The 17,548-nt window shown below is 37.2% G+C and overlaps 2 protein-coding genes across 3 annotated transcripts in view; both read left to right on the top strand.

Annotated features, from left to right (window-relative positions):
* LOC133992106 (cytochrome P450 3A56-like) overlaps window positions 1-7,568 on the top strand; it is an 8,092-nt gene extending 524 nt beyond the window's left edge. Inside the window, exons 3-13 of the mRNA XM_062430794.1 lie at window positions 838-890; window positions 1,658-1,757; window positions 2,234-2,350; window positions 2,458-2,543; window positions 2,681-2,823; window positions 2,923-3,047; window positions 3,589-3,667; window positions 5,663-5,823; window positions 6,475-6,701; window positions 6,931-7,093; window positions 7,185-7,568. Of these exons, the coding sequence (XP_062286778.1) occupies window positions 838-890; window positions 1,658-1,757; window positions 2,234-2,350; window positions 2,458-2,543; window positions 2,681-2,823; window positions 2,923-3,047; window positions 3,589-3,667; window positions 5,663-5,823; window positions 6,475-6,701; window positions 6,931-7,093; window positions 7,185-7,274 (1,344 nt within the window). The 3' untranslated portion in view covers window positions 7,275-7,568. The remainder of the gene's footprint in view (window positions 1-837; window positions 891-1,657; window positions 1,758-2,233; window positions 2,351-2,457; window positions 2,544-2,680; window positions 2,824-2,922; window positions 3,048-3,588; window positions 3,668-5,662; window positions 5,824-6,474; window positions 6,702-6,930; window positions 7,094-7,184) is intronic.
* A 1,092-nt stretch (window positions 7,569-8,660) lies between these two features.
* On the top strand, window positions 8,661-17,223 carry LOC133992103 (cytochrome P450 3A56-like). Of its 2 annotated transcripts, none has more exons than XM_062430791.1 (13): window positions 8,661-8,780; window positions 8,915-9,008; window positions 10,178-10,230; window positions 10,775-10,874; window positions 11,457-11,573; window positions 11,681-11,766; window positions 11,891-12,042; window positions 12,152-12,276; window positions 13,469-13,553; window positions 14,076-14,236; window positions 14,830-15,056; window positions 16,585-16,747; window positions 16,839-17,223. In XM_062430791.1, the coding sequence occupies exons 1-13, from the start codon at window positions 8,710-8,712 to the stop codon at window positions 16,926-16,928; spliced, it is 1,524 nt and encodes a 507-aa protein (XP_062286775.1). In that variant the 5' UTR covers window positions 8,661-8,709; the 3' UTR covers window positions 16,929-17,223. The 2 variants fall into 2 exon arrangements, with proteins under 2 accessions (XP_062286775.1, XP_062286776.1); XM_062430792.1 differs by lacking the exon at window positions 8,661-8,780 and adding an exon at window positions 9,969-10,020 and having other exon boundaries at window positions 8,928-9,008.
* Window positions 17,224-17,548: the final 325 nt, after the last annotated feature.

Below are 17,548 nucleotides of genomic sequence, written 5' to 3' on the forward strand. Positions count from 1 at the left end.
TTCATCCTGTGTAAATTTGATTAGGATAAAAGCTTTTTTTTTTTTTTTACTCTTTTAGACTATATTCAGTGGTGGAAGTGATCATTATTTACAGAAGTAAAAGAACAATATAAAAACATCCACTACAATCAAAAATCCTGCATGATAAATCCTACTTAAGTAACAGAACATAAGTATGATCAGATTGATGTAGTTAAAGTATTAAAGTCAAAGTAGTGCTTTGGTCCCTCTGACTGATATATTATTATATATGACATCATTAGATTATTAATACTGGAGCATCAGTGTTAGAGCAGCATCTTGCTGTAGCTGCTGGAGGTGGAGCTAGTTTACACTACTTTATATACAGTTAGCTAGGGGTCACAATATAAATCTGAGGAGTCATGAGATGATTAATGGGAGAGGAAATAAGAAAAAACAAAGTTCTCTAACTTTGATTTTTGCTTAAATATTGGATCATTTGAACATTTATTGAAATTAAACTGTGTGAAATTTAGAGGGAAAAATCATTATTTGGTGGAGCTGTTATCAACTCATAGACATCTGAAATGTGAGCCTGACTACACACACCTTTTTATAAGATGTCAAAGGACAAAAAGGTTTTAACAATGTGTTATATTTTAAAAGCTTGTTATATTATTACTTGTGTCATATCTTCATCTTAAAAGTAACTAAAGCTGTCAAATAAATGTAGTGGAGTAGAAAGTATACAGTACCATCACATGGAAATACTCAAGTAATCAATTGCCTTATCCAAATGTATTACTACCTGTTGATAATTCTTAAAGCCTCTGTGGCATTTAACCTGTAAATTCATGTTCCTGAAATTTCTTTTAGGGATTGGTTAATTTTGACCGCGAGTGCCAGGCCAAGTATGGAGATTTGTGGGGGTAAGTTGTGTACGGATGACGTATACTGTAGCTTGAAGACTAGACTTGTAGAACGAGGTCAGAGTTTATTTTTGTTATCTGTTGTACTGGCTTTCAGGTCAAAGGTTTCACTTAACCAGCGAAATATCTCAAAGAGTCTACAAGATGAATTACCATGAAATTTTGTTCAGACATTCATGATGAATTGTAAATACATTGGTGACATCAGGTCAAAATTACAAGTCGGCCATTATTTTGATTTATGAATAAATGCCCCTAAATACAAATATGCAGATCTTCCACTGAATTATAAGTGCTCTTTGGGGTGCATGTAACCCTGGTTAGGAATCATTGAACTAGAGCAAGCATAAATAAGCTTGTGTATCAATATCTTCATATACAGTATGATGGGAATGTAATAATGTAAATAATTATAATAATTAATAATAATAATGCATTTTATTTAAAGGTGCCTTTCAAAGCACTCAAGGACACCTTTCAAGACACACATAAAACAACAACAACAACAGTACATCAAACAATATAAATCCGCTAACATTGATGTGGAAGTTAATATAATTTTTGCAAAGATAAATAAATAAATACATTTTTCTTATGAAAGGATATCCTGCCACAGAAAGATAAAGACATTTCTTTTTGTGTAGGAAGTGGCTAACATTTAGATCAGTACATATGTAGTCATGTATTTAAACTCATATGAATGTTTTATACGTTTTTCAGGTTAAAACAGCCCATATCCTATACTGTGATGTTGTCTCTTTGTGCAGGTTGTTTGATGGACGATCACCACTTTTAATGGTTTCAGACCCTGAGATTTTAAAAACTGTGATGCTGAAGGAGTGCTACACTGCGTTTACCAACCGCAGGGTAAGTTATGACTTTTGGTCAAGAAATACTCTATGTGTTCTCACTTTCGCATGTTATCCCTTTGGTTTAGTGTGTTCTGTCAATAAGTATTCAAATCAAATAAATAAAAGCTGTGTTTAACCTGAAGAGTACGGTTTAGAACCTGCTCTATGTGTAAAGTGCCTTGAGATGACTTTGTTGTGATTTGGCGCTATAGAAATAAAGATTGAATGATTGATTGATTGATTGTGTTACCCAAATGAAGTTCAGTTGCATTGTAAGATGATTAAGCTCTGAGCCAAGAAACCTTCTTATTATCAGTTAATCATGTGATTATTAGTGGTTACATTTTCAAGATAGAAATAGCAACTCATGTTAAAAGAAGTTGCAGTATTTGAGCAGACAAAAGTAGTTGTGTGATCTGATTTGAAGAAATGTTGAAGGGAGCAAATTGAACAAGAATCTAGTTTTTTTCTAAACTGTGCTCATGTTCACAGGATGTTGTGGTGGATTCAGGACCTATGGCTGACGCAATTACAGTAGTTAAAGATGAAAGATGGAAAAGAATTCGGAGCACTATATCACCGTGCTTCACCAGTGGAAGACTGAAACAGGTTGGTCGTATATCTGAACGCATTAATCACCACATAGAGCGACTGAGAGAAGTAAATATGTAGGCTACAGTACATTATCAACATGACACAACTCTTCTTTTTTGAAGGCGTTTCCCATTGTGTCTCGCTATGCGGACAAACTCATTGAAAGTCTTGGAAAAAGAAATCTGGATGAACCTGTCGATGTCAAACAGTATGCTGATATTTTTTTTATATGCCAGTACATTACTTTTTTATTTCTTCAAAAAATAAATGATTTTGGTATTATGTATCTCTGTTATTTAAAAAAAAAAAAAGAAAACCACTTCTCTGGGGTTTTTTATGTATTAGATTCCTGGCACCTTACAGTTTGGACGCTATCACCAGTGTGTCCTTCAGTGTTGAAACAGACTCCATCAACAATCCAGATGACCCCCTTATTGTTCATCTCAAGAAGATTCTCAACTTCAATTTCTTCGCTTTATTTTTATTACGTATGTATTCCTGTCACTTCTGTTATAGGTCAAGATCATGTAAACCTTACTATCACCAGTATGCACATTTTGGTTGACAACGCTTTGGTCTCCTTTCAGTTGTGTTGCCCTTTGGTTCCCGTCTGTTAAAGCTCCTGAAAATTGAAATGATGCCCAGCAAGAGCGTGGATTTTTTCTACGACATCATTAAGAGATTTAAAGACCAGCATCAAGCAGATGAATCTGTAAGCATTTCATATGTACCAAGTGAAAAAACAAAGTTGTAGAGAATCAAAGGAATAGTTTGATGTTTTTGAAAATAATCATATAATCTTTAAATGAGCAGTGTGTTGAATTTAGAGGCAATTCATGGAATGGACTTGACAGAAATGATATATAATATTAATAAATATGTTTAAATTAGTGTATAAATTAATGTATAATAATATTTTATATCTACATAGGGAGTGGGTCCTCTTCCACAGAGCCCACCATGTTGCACCACCATGTTAGTACAGTAGCCTAGAACAGACAAAAAAAAACCTTTTGCATTTTTCACAAACACCAGCTCAGAAAAACTTCTCATAAACCACTTTTTGTGTTTAAAGTTTGTTTTTTGAGATGGATTAAACAAACCAGATTACATGTTACCTGTTAATCAATGATATATAGAGTTGCAAGTAGGCAGATTTTTTTTTTTTAAAGTTTACCACCTTTTAAATGAAAATGTTTCGTAGCATTTTATTTTCCATTTGTGTCCAACATTTGTTCTCTTTGATGTTGCAGAGTCGAGGAGACTTCCTGCATGTGATGCTTCAGAGCGAGATACCAGAGTCCGAGATAAAGAACGAACAGCCGAGTAAAGGTATAGTTTCATCGCAGTTCATTATCATTCATAATAGTCTGTGAAATACAAACAGTGAACTGTTCTCCTCTCAAAATTCATCATCACTCTGTTTTCACATTTCATTCAATTTCTTCATTTTTATTAAGTCAAATCAGTTCCTGTTTATGAAGTCATGCGTCAGACAAAGGCCTAACCCTGAGGTTTTATTTGTCTTTTGTTTATCTTTGATAATTATAAATTATAGCTAACAGCCAAACATGCTCCGACCAGAGACCCAACATTTCTGGTGCCCCGTATGAGGCTCCAAATGAATCAGCCTTATTATCATAATTTGCACAATAATTCATAATTAATCATTTTTCAATTTTTTTTTTTAAATGTTTTGACTTCTCTCTAGCTATGCCAAGAGTGTATGCAAGTGTGATTTTGGATACAGTGTGCAGTAGTAGTTGTAGTTGTAGTATAACAGGCCGTTGCTAGAGCTCTTCAACAGGTGAGTGAGTACCTACAAAAGGTAGTCGCTGACCTCATTCACCTCTCCGCAGAGGAAGAGGAGATCATCAGCTATTGCAATTTAATTAGTGACTGTGATAGCATGATAGAGAAACTACTTGAGTACACATGTGGCCGGGAAGCCTGAGTGCTCTCTTTAGAACCTGTTGGGCAGGATCGTCCTCCTCATACTGTGCAAAGCCCAGCTGCAAGCTGCAGAGCAACAAGCGCAAATCACTAAAGTGCAGCACAGTTACCAGTCTGTACTAGAGGAACATCTCTGTCTACAACGAGAACTCCTAACCACACAGCCTGAGTTGACCCAGGTGAAGTGGGTTAAAACCTTGCAAGTGCAACTCCCATCTCCCATCTCAGACAAGCAACCAGGGGAACCAAGCAACTCCTGAACCTGAAGAGAGACAGACCGGTCAGACAAGTTCCGCTACCGGCAGAGCCAGCCAGAAAGCCAGCAATGTTCCTGATCCTGAAGAGGTTCCCCTGCCCGGCAGAGCCAGCCAGGAAGCAAGCAATGTTCCTGGTCCTGAAGAGGTTCCCCTGCCCGGCACAGCCAGCCAGAACCTGCTCCATGAAGCCCTCCAAGTAAAGGAGCAGATGAACCCAGTCCACCAGGACACACATGCTAGCAGCCTAGCCACTCCTGGTGGCAAAGTCTCCACCCTGGTCAATCCAGAGAAGCAAGAAGTACCTCCACCACCACACCTGATAGATGTCGGCAGCATGGATCCAAACATGGATCCAAGGCAAAAGATGCAACGTCACGTCCGCCATCTTAGCTCTCATGTGACGTGGTCTCACCAGATCACATCTGCCATCTTGCCTGCCTCACTCTCTCTTTCTCACACACTTATAGCTGTATCGCTTTAAAGTACATCTGTTTTTATTGTTCATATTTATTGTGATTTGTGGCTGATTGAGGGAGTCAGTGTTCAGATTCCACCCTTCGCCGTTCACTTTCGGGTGTTGACATCCCAGATGTTAGCAGCTTTAAGTGAAAAGTATATGAGACTATATTTTTGTTTGGTTATTGGTACCGGTTTCCGGTTAATAAAGGAAGCTAATAACCAAGGGTTCTCCTACCAGATCCCCAACAAAAGTTAAACATGCTAAATGGTATGTTTACTTTACATCATTCAGTGTAACAAACCTGAAATTTGCCCACTGATCATTAAAGGGACAGTTCACCCCAAAGTCAAAAACTTAGTTTTCCTCTTACCTGTTGTGACATTTATCCATTTAGATCATTTTGGTGTTTGTTTTAGAGATATTGGCTGTAGACATGTTTGCCTTCTCCTGAATACAATAGAAATGGATGGCACTCAGCTTGTGGTGCACAACGTGCCAAAACAATATGTTTGGAAAAACTCAACAGCAGTGTCTCTTTCCAGAAATAATGACCCAGTTACTCGAGATAACTAAGCAGTTTTGTGCTGGAAATATTTTCTTCATTTGTGAAAGTAGTTTTCTGGCTGTTGATATGTTTGGTGACTCGTTTTATCCTAGGTTTGACTGAACATGAGATCTTTTCCCAAGCCTTCATTTTCATCTTTGGCGGCTTCGATACCACCAGCACCACTCTCAATTACCTCCTTTATAACCTGGCAACCAATCCTGATGCGTTGCAGACCTTACATGAAGAAATTGATGCCAGCCTACCGAGAGACGTACAGTATTTCTTCATGTCATGTGTTGCCATTTGTATGTTTTTCTGTCATTATGCAGTTTTTGTGGAAATTGTCTGAAAACACTAAACGCATATATTAAATAATACACAAAACACTGCTGGGTTGAAGATTAAAAGATTATTATTGTATAATAAGGAAACAGCAAACACACAGTGACATCAGCTCATCTCAACAAGCAAAGAGCAAGCCTAAAGCATTATAGTTTCTAAAGAAACAAAGAAATCATCTGTGATTGGTCAAACATATTTATCGTTTATAATTTTACCCAATAGAAAATGACCACAAGAGCATATATTTGAATATACATGTATCATACAAAGTCAAGGCCTTAAGTCATACATGACTTCTTGACACCTTACTATGGTCCCCACACCTAAAACTCAGAGTTTCTACATTATTTGGATATAAGCCAAGGCAAAGGAAGCGTAAGGGGCCTCCTAATGATAATGACACACGTTCCAAAAGACACACAGTTACAAGGTGAAAGCAGTGATCTTCTTATACCCAACCTTGGATTAAAATGATCAAACCAATCATCTGATCCTTCGTCACTTTTACACAGTGAAATAGAGAAAATGTAATAGTTTGTTTGAGTTTATGTTTTATTGCCTCTCTTACCTTTTGCTGTAGGCTCCTGTTTCATATGAGGATCTAGCCGGTCTACAGTACCTGGATCAGGTTCTTAATGAGTCACAGCGTTTGATTCCCACTGCTCCTCGAATCGACAGGATGTGCAAGAAGACTGTCCAGATCCACGGCATCACCATCCCTGAAGGAACCGGGATTGGGATTCCTGTGGCCCTGTTACACAAGGACCCACGCTATTGGAGTTCACCTGAGCTTTTCAGACCTGAGAGGTAAAAGCACTCTTTAAGTTTTCATTCTTTACATTAATGACTAAAGAATTATATGTTCTCAAATGTTATATCACTGGAAATATAATAACTTAGATTTGGCTCATTTAAATTTTGATCTGAAGGTTAAATGAGGTTTTCATAATACTGTGTAGGCTGATGATGGCTTTTACTGACACACACTAAGCTCTACTCTCCTGGCTGTAACTTCATGGTTTGTCTATATGTGCAGGTTCAGTAAGGACAGCGGGGAGGAAGTGAACCCGTACGTGTTCATGCCGTTTGGGGTTGGTCCTCGTAACTGCGTTGGGATGCGCTACGCTCTCCTCGTCATGAAGATGGTCATAGTCCGTCTGCTGCAGCGTTACACTTTGGAAACATGCAAAGACACTATGGTAAGATTTACACTTGACCCACAGTAACACACATTTATCTGCATTCAGACTGTCATACTTCTCTGCTGTTTACTTTAATTTCTTCCTTTAGATTCCTCTGGAGCTTGACTGGAAGTTTCAGCCCATTAAACCAATCAAACTGAAGTTTGTTCCCAGAGAGCAGGAAAGGAAAGATCTCTGAATATAGTCTGCTTATGGATTCCTGTCATTTGTATCTGTTGTTTTTAACACGATGAACAGCGTGACATGTAAAGTTCATACACTGAAAACCATTTTCACCTTCAGCATATAACTTTTCTTGCAGTGTTGATTAAGCGGATGTATTTTATTCACCTTTCTGCTTTTCTGTTGTTTATAAAAACAAACACACTAATCAAAGCTCCTGATCTGAGTTTTTTTATTGACTAGCAGTGAGAATCTTTTATACCAAAACAATATAATATGTTGATGATAATAAACTGATCCAAATACTCCATCTTATTGTCTCAATTTGCATTATTTTGCTTTTCTTGCTTCATACCAGTAATTTTTTACAGTGTCAGTATTGTGGATTTTGTCATTTCATATATTTAATTGTACAAACTTCATGATCTAATATTATTTAATCCAGATGAGCAAAGACTACTGTTTAAAAAATATCACAACTATGAGTTTGAAAACCTGCATGTTGCATGTTGTGTCCCCATTTTATAATGATGGTAATGATTTGAACATTAAACTGACGTCTGTACCCAGTTTACCCAGTGGCTGACTTAGATTACATGATGCACTTGTATTTTCTACACAAGTACTCTGACCCCAGTAAACTGTCATAACATTTCTTGAGTTTAACTTCAACTTTTACAACTGTCCACCTCTAATTGCAAATTTTATGGATAGAATTATCAAAAGAAAAAGTCAAATGGAAACAAAATGTTTAACCCAATATATCATGATAAAAACGTAAATTTCAACTGCCCCTTTGTAGCATCTGCATTATTGGAAAGTAACTAACTAACTGTATTTACTCCAGTACTGTACTCGAGTATTTCCATTCAACTACTTAATACTTACACTCCACAACATTTCAGAGAGAAATAGTGAACTTTCTTTGATGAAGATAGATAATGTAACAAGCTTTTAAAATACAACACATCATTAAAGATTAAACCAGTGGTTATGCTAGAAGATACTTCTTTAAAAGAGCAACCACACGGTCACATAAAGTATTTTTTCTTTAATAATTTTCCAACAGACGAAACATTTACGATAATAATTAAATAACTAAATACTCAAAGAATGAAGGTTCACCCCAAAAACAGACATTCATAGTGTGGCTGTTAAAAAAAAAGAGGAATAAAGACTGGTGAAGTTGTCGCTATCTTTGGCCTCAGTAATGGTGATTTGTGCTTAGTTAAATGTCAAATGTTGACATAAAAACAAAACAAACCATCTTCGACTCAGTATTTTGAAATGCTATGAATGTTTTATCTTTTAAATTGAAACCTGTAATGACCCTGCCTCCAGCCTCTGGGCTCCTCCCACCGCAGGGCAGATAAAGCGACTTGTATTGCAGATAATATCCTCATTTCACACGCAGTTCTTCTTCAGCTGATCTCTTTCCGCTCCAAGTCAAAATGTTTGTCTTCACAATATTTTCAGCCACCACCTGGACTTTACTGGCTCTCTTTTTCGCCTTGTTATTACTGTGAGTAATTTCTGCACAGTTGTCTGGAACTTTTAGGCATTTTTGTGGCCGATCTACAATCTTACCATGGGGGTCATTAGTTGATCTGTTGTTACTTAATGATCCTGTAACAAGTCTTTCTTTGTATAATTTAGGTACGGCATTTGGCCATATAAGTTTTTTAAAAAGCTGGGAATCCAAGGACCAAGACCTCTGCCTTTTTTTGGAACACTGATGCACTTCAGAAAGGTGACACACACAAGTAGACACACACACACACACACACACACATGAACAGTTGTCAGATTTGCCAACACTTGTCGGATTTGACAAGTGAGAATTAGAGTTGAGGTCTAGCCTACTGTTCTCATCCTGTGTATCAGCTTGATGTAGTAAAGTATTACAGTAAAACAGTAAACTACAGTAAATTACAGTACACAGGAACACATATAGAGAGATAGATTTTATTGTCCTTTCCAGGATAATTATTTTCACATTCCGTACAGCCACGAGAAATTACAACTTAACAGGTTACAAGAACAAACATCAATACCACAGACATATACCGCCACTAGGCATGGGCCGGTTACCAGTTTCAAGGTATACGGTATGAAAAAGTCACGGTTTCAAAACCGCTAAAATTTTCCGTCATACCGTTCCGTCATACCCCTCCCCCGTTTAAACGGACCAAGTCGGCTGTGTGGGAATACTTCGGCTACCGTAAAAAGACAGACGGCCACGGCTTGGAGGAAGAAGGTTGTTTTATTCACTAAAAATAATTCCTTCATGTCGTGACTTGAGTTGCAGGTTTAGCCTCAGTTAAAGGACTGCATTAAGGACTGCACTTATTTTTTTATTTTTTATTTAGAAAGAATTCAGTTATTTTTTATTATTATTTATTTTAAATACATATTTACTAGGCAAGGCAAGGCAGTTTTATTTATATAGCGCATTTCATACACAGTGGCAACTCAATGTGCTTTACATAAAACAAACATTTAACAGAAAAAATGGGAAAAAAACATGGAATTTGAGAAATAAAAATAAAACCCAATCATAGTAACTAATGTTCGATCATGTTCTATATATTGTTTAAAAATAAAATACTGTTCAATGGAAAAGTTTCGTTTTTTCAATACAGACATTTCTAAATAACACATTTTAGAGCTGTAATCATAATACCGTGAAACCGTGATATTTTTGCCTTAGGTTATCATACCGTCAGAATCTCATACCGGCCCATGCCTACCCGCCACCACAGGTAAATGTACTTTGTTACTTTCCACCACTGACTATATGTCACAGCACTGCTTGGTAGTAATCACTTGCCTTATCCAAGTTTATTACTACCTGTTGATAATTCTTGGAGCCTCTGTGCCATTTAACCTGTAAATTCATGTTCCTGAAATTGTTTTTAGGGATTGATTAGTTTTGACCGTGAGTGCCAGGCCAAGTATGGAGATGTGTGGGGGTAAGTTGACATATACTGTGGCTTGAAGACGAGACTCATAAAACAAGCTCAAAGTTTATTTTTGTGTTATCAGTTTGTTGAACATAAGTACTATTTGTGCAATGCTCGTCTAACTTTAACCTACATCCAGCACATTATCAAATATCAGTTATGCAAGACTTTTGTGATCTACTGGCTTATCCTCTAGCGCCACCAGCAGGTCAAAAGTTCCCCTTATCCAGCAAAATATCTCAGAGTCTACAAGATGAATTACTATTCATTATTTATACTTTATACGTTCATGACGAACCCAGACGATGAATCATGAGTTTGGTGATGGCCTAATTTTTCCTGTTGCACCACCATGAGGTTGACAGTTGGGTTCCTGTTTCTTCTGAAAGGATATCCTGCCACAGGAAGACATTTCTTTCTGTGTAGGAAGTTGCTAACATTTAGATCAGTACATATTTAATCATGTATTTAAGTTCATGATTTTTTTTTAAATCATGTTTTCAGGTTTAATCAACAGCCCATACCTATACTGTGATGTTGTCTCTATGTGCAGGTTGTTTGATGGACGATTACCAGTTTTAATGGTGTCAGACCCTGAGATTATTAAAACTGTGATGCTGAAGGAGTGCTACACTGTTTTTACCAACCGCAGGGTAAGAGACTTGTTTTGTTGTGTGTATTTGTGTATTTATCATTAATACTTACACTTGGAGATAACTGAACCATACTTAACTTCAGTGGCGTGCACAGACTTTTCGAAGGGCAGGGGCGGGAAAAAAAAGGGCACGTACAGCGCATTCTCGCCACTGAAGAGGGCACTTTAGCGTGCGTTTTTTGCCACCCAAGAGGGCAGTTTAGTGTGTTTTTTTTGCCAACCAGGAGGGCACCTTAGCACGCGTTTTGGCTCCCAAGCAGGCACTTTAGTGCACGTTTTTCAACAATTGGGCCACGAGGGGGGGCAACTGCCCCCCCCACCCCCCCTTTGGTTTAGTGTGTTCTGTCAATAAATATCTAAATCATATAAATAAAAACTGTGTTACCCAAATGAAGTTCAGTTGCATTGTTATGATGATTAAGTTCCGAGCCAAGAAACATTCTTATTATCAGTTAATCATGTGATTATTAGTGGTTACATTTTCAAGATAGAAATAGCAACTTGTGTTAAAAGAAGCTGCAGTATTTGGGCAGACAAAAGTAGTAATTGAGTTTCTTCTCAACTGCGCTCATGTTCACAGGAAAACGTGGTGGATTCAGGACCTATGGCTGACGCAATTACAGAAGTTAAAGATGAAAGATGGAAAAGAATTCGGAGCACTATATCACCGTGCTTCACCAGTGGAAGACTGAAACAGGTTGGTCGTATATCTGAACGCATTAATCACCACATAGAGCGACTGAGAGAAGTAAATATGTAGGCTACAGTACATTATCAACATGACACAACTCTTCTTTTTTGAAGGCGTTTCCCATTGTGTCTCGCTATGCGGACAAACTCATTGAAAGTCTTGGAAAAAGAAATCTGGATGAACCTGTCGATGTCAAAGAGTATGCTGTTATTTTTTTTTAATATGCCAGTACAAGATGAAAAAATAAATGATTGTGGTATTATGTACAACCTGTTTGTTTTTTCTTTTTTAAGAAACCACGCCTCTGTTTTTTTCTGCCATAGATTCATGGCACCTTACAGTTTGGACACTATCACCAGTGTGTCCTTCAGTGTTGAAGCCGACTCCGTCAACAATCCACATGACCCCCTTATTGTTCATCTCAAGAAGATTATGAAATTTGGTTTCTTCGCTATATTGGTGTTTTTATTTGCAAGTATGTATTCCTGTCACCTCTGTTATAGGTCAATATCATGTAAACATATGAGCACCTTACTATCACCAGTATGCACATTTTGGTTTACAACACTTTGGTCTCTTTTCAGTGACATTTCCCTTTGGTTCCCGTCTGTTAAAGCTCCTAAAAATTAAAATGATGCCCAGAAAGAGCTTGGATTTTTTCTACGACCTCATTAAGAGAATTAAAGACCAGCATGAAGCAGATGAATCTGTAAGCATTTCATATGTACCAAGTGAAAAAACAAAGTTGTAGAGAATCAAAGGAATAGTTTGATGTTTTTGGAAATAATCATATAAGCTTTAAATGTGCAGTGTGTTGAATTTAGAGGCAATTAGTGGAATGGACTTGACATAAATGGTATGTTTTAATTAATGTATAATCCCATGAAAATAAGGAATGTTGTGTTTTCACTACATTAGAAAGAGCCTTTTATAACTACATAGGGAGTGGGTCCTCTTCCATAGAGCCTCCATGTTGCACCACCATGTTAGTACAGTAGCCTAGAACAGACAAAAAAAACCTTTTGCATTTTTCACAAAAGGAAGAGGAGTGTTCAGTTTGTTGCTGCCTGAAAAGTCTCTGCCAGATCCATCTAAATCCTATACACTGGTACTTTAAATATAAAGCTACAGCCAGAAGCTGGTTAGCGTTGCACAGAAGAGTGGAAACGAGGGAACAGCCTCCAGCACCACTATAGCTCTCTTTTGTTTAATTTGTGCAAAAAAAATAACAGTAAAAACAATAAGCTGTGGTTTTTACAGTGGATTATGTGTAGTAGGACTATTTCTTGGTCTGGTGCCATCAAATTCCATCAGATTATGTCACCCAATTAGGAATTTCAACTATATGGTTGCAATTTTAATCATACTTTATCAATAATATCAGCTGTTATTGAATATGTGACTCCATAGCATTTTGACAGGGGCAAAAATGTTCTATCCTTGATCAAGTAGCAGAAAATGTGGTGTAAAAGCCTGCATGTTGAGCCCTAACAGCTGGTCGACTTCTTTCATGTAGTCATAAATTCTGTAAATATGATGATTTCAATTCACCAAAATCACAGCTAACGAAGTTTGTAACCCTATTAAAATACTATAAAGGCACCATGTTTAATATCTGCTTTCACAGTGTGATAAAGTATGATTGCAGTGGCCATAAAGCCAAGCTGGAACTTTTAATGAGGTCACAGACTTTGGTGTAACACCTGCTGAGTAAAACTTCTCATGAACCACTTTTTGTGTTTAAAGTTTGGTTTTTGACATTAAACAAACCAGATGTTACATGTTACATGTTAATTAGAGACATTTAGAGGTGCAGATTTTTTTCAAAGTTGACTGCATTTTAAATGAAAATGTTTCGTAACAATTGTGTCCAACATTGAATGTTCTCTTTGATGTTGCAGAGTCGAGGAGACTTCCTGCATGTGATGCTTCAGAGCGAGATACCAGAGTCAGAGATAAAGAACGAACAAGAACAGCCGAGTAAAGGTATAGTTTCATCACAGCTCATTATCATTCACAATAGTCTGTGAGACATAAACAGTGAACTGTTCTCCTCTCAAAATTAATCATCACTCTGTTTTCACATTTCATTCAGTTTCTTCATCTTTATTAAGTCAAATCAATTCCTGTTTACAATTTAAGCAAAGATGGATGTTTTCCCTACAAAATAGTTTTTTTTTTAATTATGTGAATTATTATTATTACACATACCTTACCTGTTGTGCCATTTATCCATTTAGACCATTTCGGTGTTTGTTGCTGAGTTTTAGAGATGTTGGCCGTAGACATGTTTGCCTTCTCCTGAATACAATAGAAATGGATGGCACTCAGCTTGTGGTGCACAACGTGCCAAAAAAAATATGTTTGAAAAACTCAACAGCAGCTCTTTCCAGAAATCATGACCCAGTTACTCGAGATAATCAAATAGTTTCATGCAGGAACTATTTTCTTCACTTGTGAAAGTAGTTTTCTGGCTGTTGATATGTTTGGTGACTTGTTTTATCCTAGGTTTGACTGAACACGAGATCCTTTCCCAAGCCTTCATTTTCATCTTTGGCGGCTACGAGACCACCAGCGCCTCTCTCAATTACCTCCTTTATAACCTGGCAACCAATCCTGATGCGTTGCAGATCTTGCATGAAGAAATTGATGCCAGCCTACCGAGAAACGTACAGTATTTCTTCATGTCATGTGTTGCCATTTGTATTTTTTTCTGTCATTGTGAAGTTGTCGTGGAAATTGTATGAAAACACTAAACACAAATATGTTATAATACACAAAACACTGCTGGGTTGAATATTAAACGATTATCATTGTACAATAAGGAGACAGCATACACACAGATTGACATCAGCTCATCTTGAATTGTAGTTTCTAAAGAAACAGAAATCATATGTGATGTGAACATATATTTGAATATACATGTATCATACACGGTTATGCACCCCTAAAGTCAGGGCCTCAAGTCATACATGACTTCTTGACACCTTACTATGGTCCCCACACCTAAAACTCAGAGTTTCTACCTCATTTGGATATAAGCCAAGGCAAAGGAAGCGTAAGGGGCCTCCTAATGATAATGACACATGTTCCACAAGACACAGTTTCAAGGTGAAAGCAGTGATCTTCTTATACCCAACCTTGGATTAAAATGATCAAACCAATCATTTGATCCTTCGTCACTTTTACACAGTGAAATAGAGAAGATGTAATAGTTTGTTTGAGTTTATGTTTTATTGCCTCTCTTACCTTTTGCTTGTAGGCTCCTGTTTCATATGAGGATCTAGCCGGTCTACAGTACCTGGATCAGGTTCTTAATGAGTCACAGCGTTTGATTCCCACTGCTCCTCGGCTCGAGAGGATGTGCAAGAAGACTGTCCAGATCCACGGCATCACCATCCCTGAAGGAACCATGGTTGGGATTCCTACGGGCCTGTTACACAAGGACCCACGCTTTTGGAGTTCACCTGAGCTTTTCAGACCTGAGAGGTAAAAGCACTCTTTAAGTTTTCATTCTTTACATTAATTACTTTTTTTTTTTAAGTGTATATTTTCTCAAATATTATATCACTGCAGAAGAAAATATAATAACTTTTTTAAGTGTTAAGTTTGGCACGTTTTTCTTGAATGTGCCAGTTTGAAAGTTGATTAAGCAGCCTCGAAACAAACACACACTCTCACACACATAGATTTTCAAAGATGGGTTCACCATTTTTCAAGTCTGTCTTAAAACAACTGTGAGGTGTTCATATAAACACTGACAGAGGTTTTTCTCGCTGTAATAATTCCTCCTGCTCATACTGACTATCAGCCACATTTACAGTCTTTTTAACATCAAATTCCAATTGCAATTACTTGCACTGGAACTATGGTTACAAAAAGAGGGACTTTGGCTATAAAAAGACTAATGTCAAAAGATATCTACTTGAATTGACTCATTTGGAGGGCTGAAGCTTCATATTAGCTTCAGATAAAGTTTTAAATGCACAGAGGGAGGACTGTGGATTTTGGCCCCTATCACTTGAATTGTAAATGCATTATGAAGGTATCATCTTATGATCAGTATGGACAGAAGGAATGACAAATTTCAATTTCAATGTTGTTTAAGACAAAAGATCAAAAGATATGACATAATAATTCATCCTGAAGGTAGAAATGAATATCTGAACCAAATTTCAGTACCTTGAAGTAGCATTGTAGTGAGCACTGAGCAGCATCTGTGTCTAATGGGAAGATTGTGTACTGTTAAATAAATACAGTAGACTTTTATAATATGGCAACAACATGCATTAGTATTTACACTCAACTTGTGGAATTCAAATAAATAATAAAATAAAGTGCATTATAGAAAGCTTTGATCCCGCCATGTGAAATAGCTACCTCTTATCTGCCACCTCTCTGCCTCTCCTCTTCTCTCCGTGTGTATCTCACTGTCAGTCGAGTCTGGCTGATTAGCATCACGTGAGAAGATTGGCTATGCACAGTGGTCTGTGAGTTTCCAAGGGCCGCTCCACTTTTACCGCTCAGACAAAATTTAACAATCCTCAATATTTCATAAGTTACAGGTCCGGGTCCAGGTGTCATCTGGGTCCGGATCTGGACCGTGGTTAGCCTATTAGTGACCTTTTGATTAGAGTCTTTATCACCACAGTGAAGTTCAGTCAAAGTTTAAGGATGAAGGGAAACACCCATCGGTGGCGATGTCTGACCGACGATACTGTTTTCACATTCTTCTGCTGAAGGGGGGAAAGTTTTTTGGGGTCCACCTTTAATCTGAGTTTCAATATGTCCACTTTACAATTTACATAAATGTGAAGGTGGAAACTTGAAACCTTCAGTAAATACATCTTGTGCCTGATGGAGAAGAGTAATTTGATCAGAAATCAGTTCAGATTCAACTATACCTGGCTTAAACTACTACATTAAATAATACTGTGTAGGCTGATGATGGCTTTTACTGACACACACTAAGCTCTACTCTCCTGGCTGTGACTTCATGGTTTGTCTATATGTGCAGGTTCAGTAAGGACAGCGGGGAGGAAGTGAACCCGTACGTGTTCATGCCGTTTGGGGTTGGCCCTCGTAACTGCGTTGGGATGCGCTACGCTCTCCTCGTCATGAAGATGGTCATAGTCCGTCTGCTGCAGCGTTACACTTTGGAAACATGCAAAGACACTGTGGTAAGATTTACATTTGACCCACAGTAACACACATTTATCTGCATTCAGACTGTCATACTTCTCTGCTGTTTACTTTCATTTCTTCCTTTAGATTCCTCTGGAGCTTGACTGGAAGTTTCAGCCCTTGAAACCAGTCAAACTGAAGTTTGTTCCCAGAGAGCAGGAAAGGAAAGATCTCTGAATATAATCTGCTTATGGATTCCTGTCATTTGCATCTGTTGTTTTTAACACGATGAACAGCGTGACATGTAAAGTTCATACACTGAAAACCATTTTCACCTTCAGCATCTAACTTTTCTTGCAGTGTTGATTAATTGTATGTATTTTATTCACCTTTCTGCTCTTCTGTAAATTATCTTCAATGTTTGAATTTATTTTTAATGTTTATAAAAACAAACATCTTTCTTATTGATTCACAGCGAGAATCTTTTATACCAAAATGATATAATATGTTGATGATAATAAACTGATCAAAATACTCCATCTTATTGTCTCCTTTTGCATTATTTAGCTTTTCTTGCATCACACCAGTCATTTTTTACAGAGTCAGTGTTGTGGATTTTGTCATTTCATATATTTAACTGTACAAACTTCATGATCTAATATTATTTTATCGAGATGAACAAAGATTACTGTTTCAGAAATGTCACAATGAGTTTGAAAACCTTCATGTTGCATGTTGTGTTCCTGTTTTATAATGATGATAATGATTTGAACATTAAACTGACGTATGTATCATTAATAGATATTTGTCTCCACCCAGTGGCTCACTTGTTTTTTCTACACAAGTACTCTGACCCC

Source organism: Scomber scombrus, chromosome 12, assembly GCF_963691925.1.
Source record: "Scomber scombrus chromosome 12, fScoSco1.1, whole genome shotgun sequence".
Classification (NCBI taxonomy): Eukaryota; Metazoa; Chordata; class Actinopteri; order Scombriformes; family Scombridae; genus Scomber; species Scomber scombrus.

Excerpts from the sequence above, each read along its gene's own strand:
- LOC133992103 (XM_062430791.1), top strand. The coding sequence starts at position 8,710 with ATGTTTGTCTTCACAATATTTTCAGCCACCACCTGGACTTTACTGGCT. Across the intron at positions 8,781-8,914 it reads TTTTTCGCCTTGTTATTACT|GTACGGCATTTGGCCATATA; the intron begins GTGAGTAATTTC and ends TGTATAATTTAG. Across the intron at positions 9,009-10,177 it reads CACTGATGCACTTCAGAAAG|GGATTGATTAGTTTTGACCG; the intron begins GTGACACACACA and ends AATTGTTTTTAG.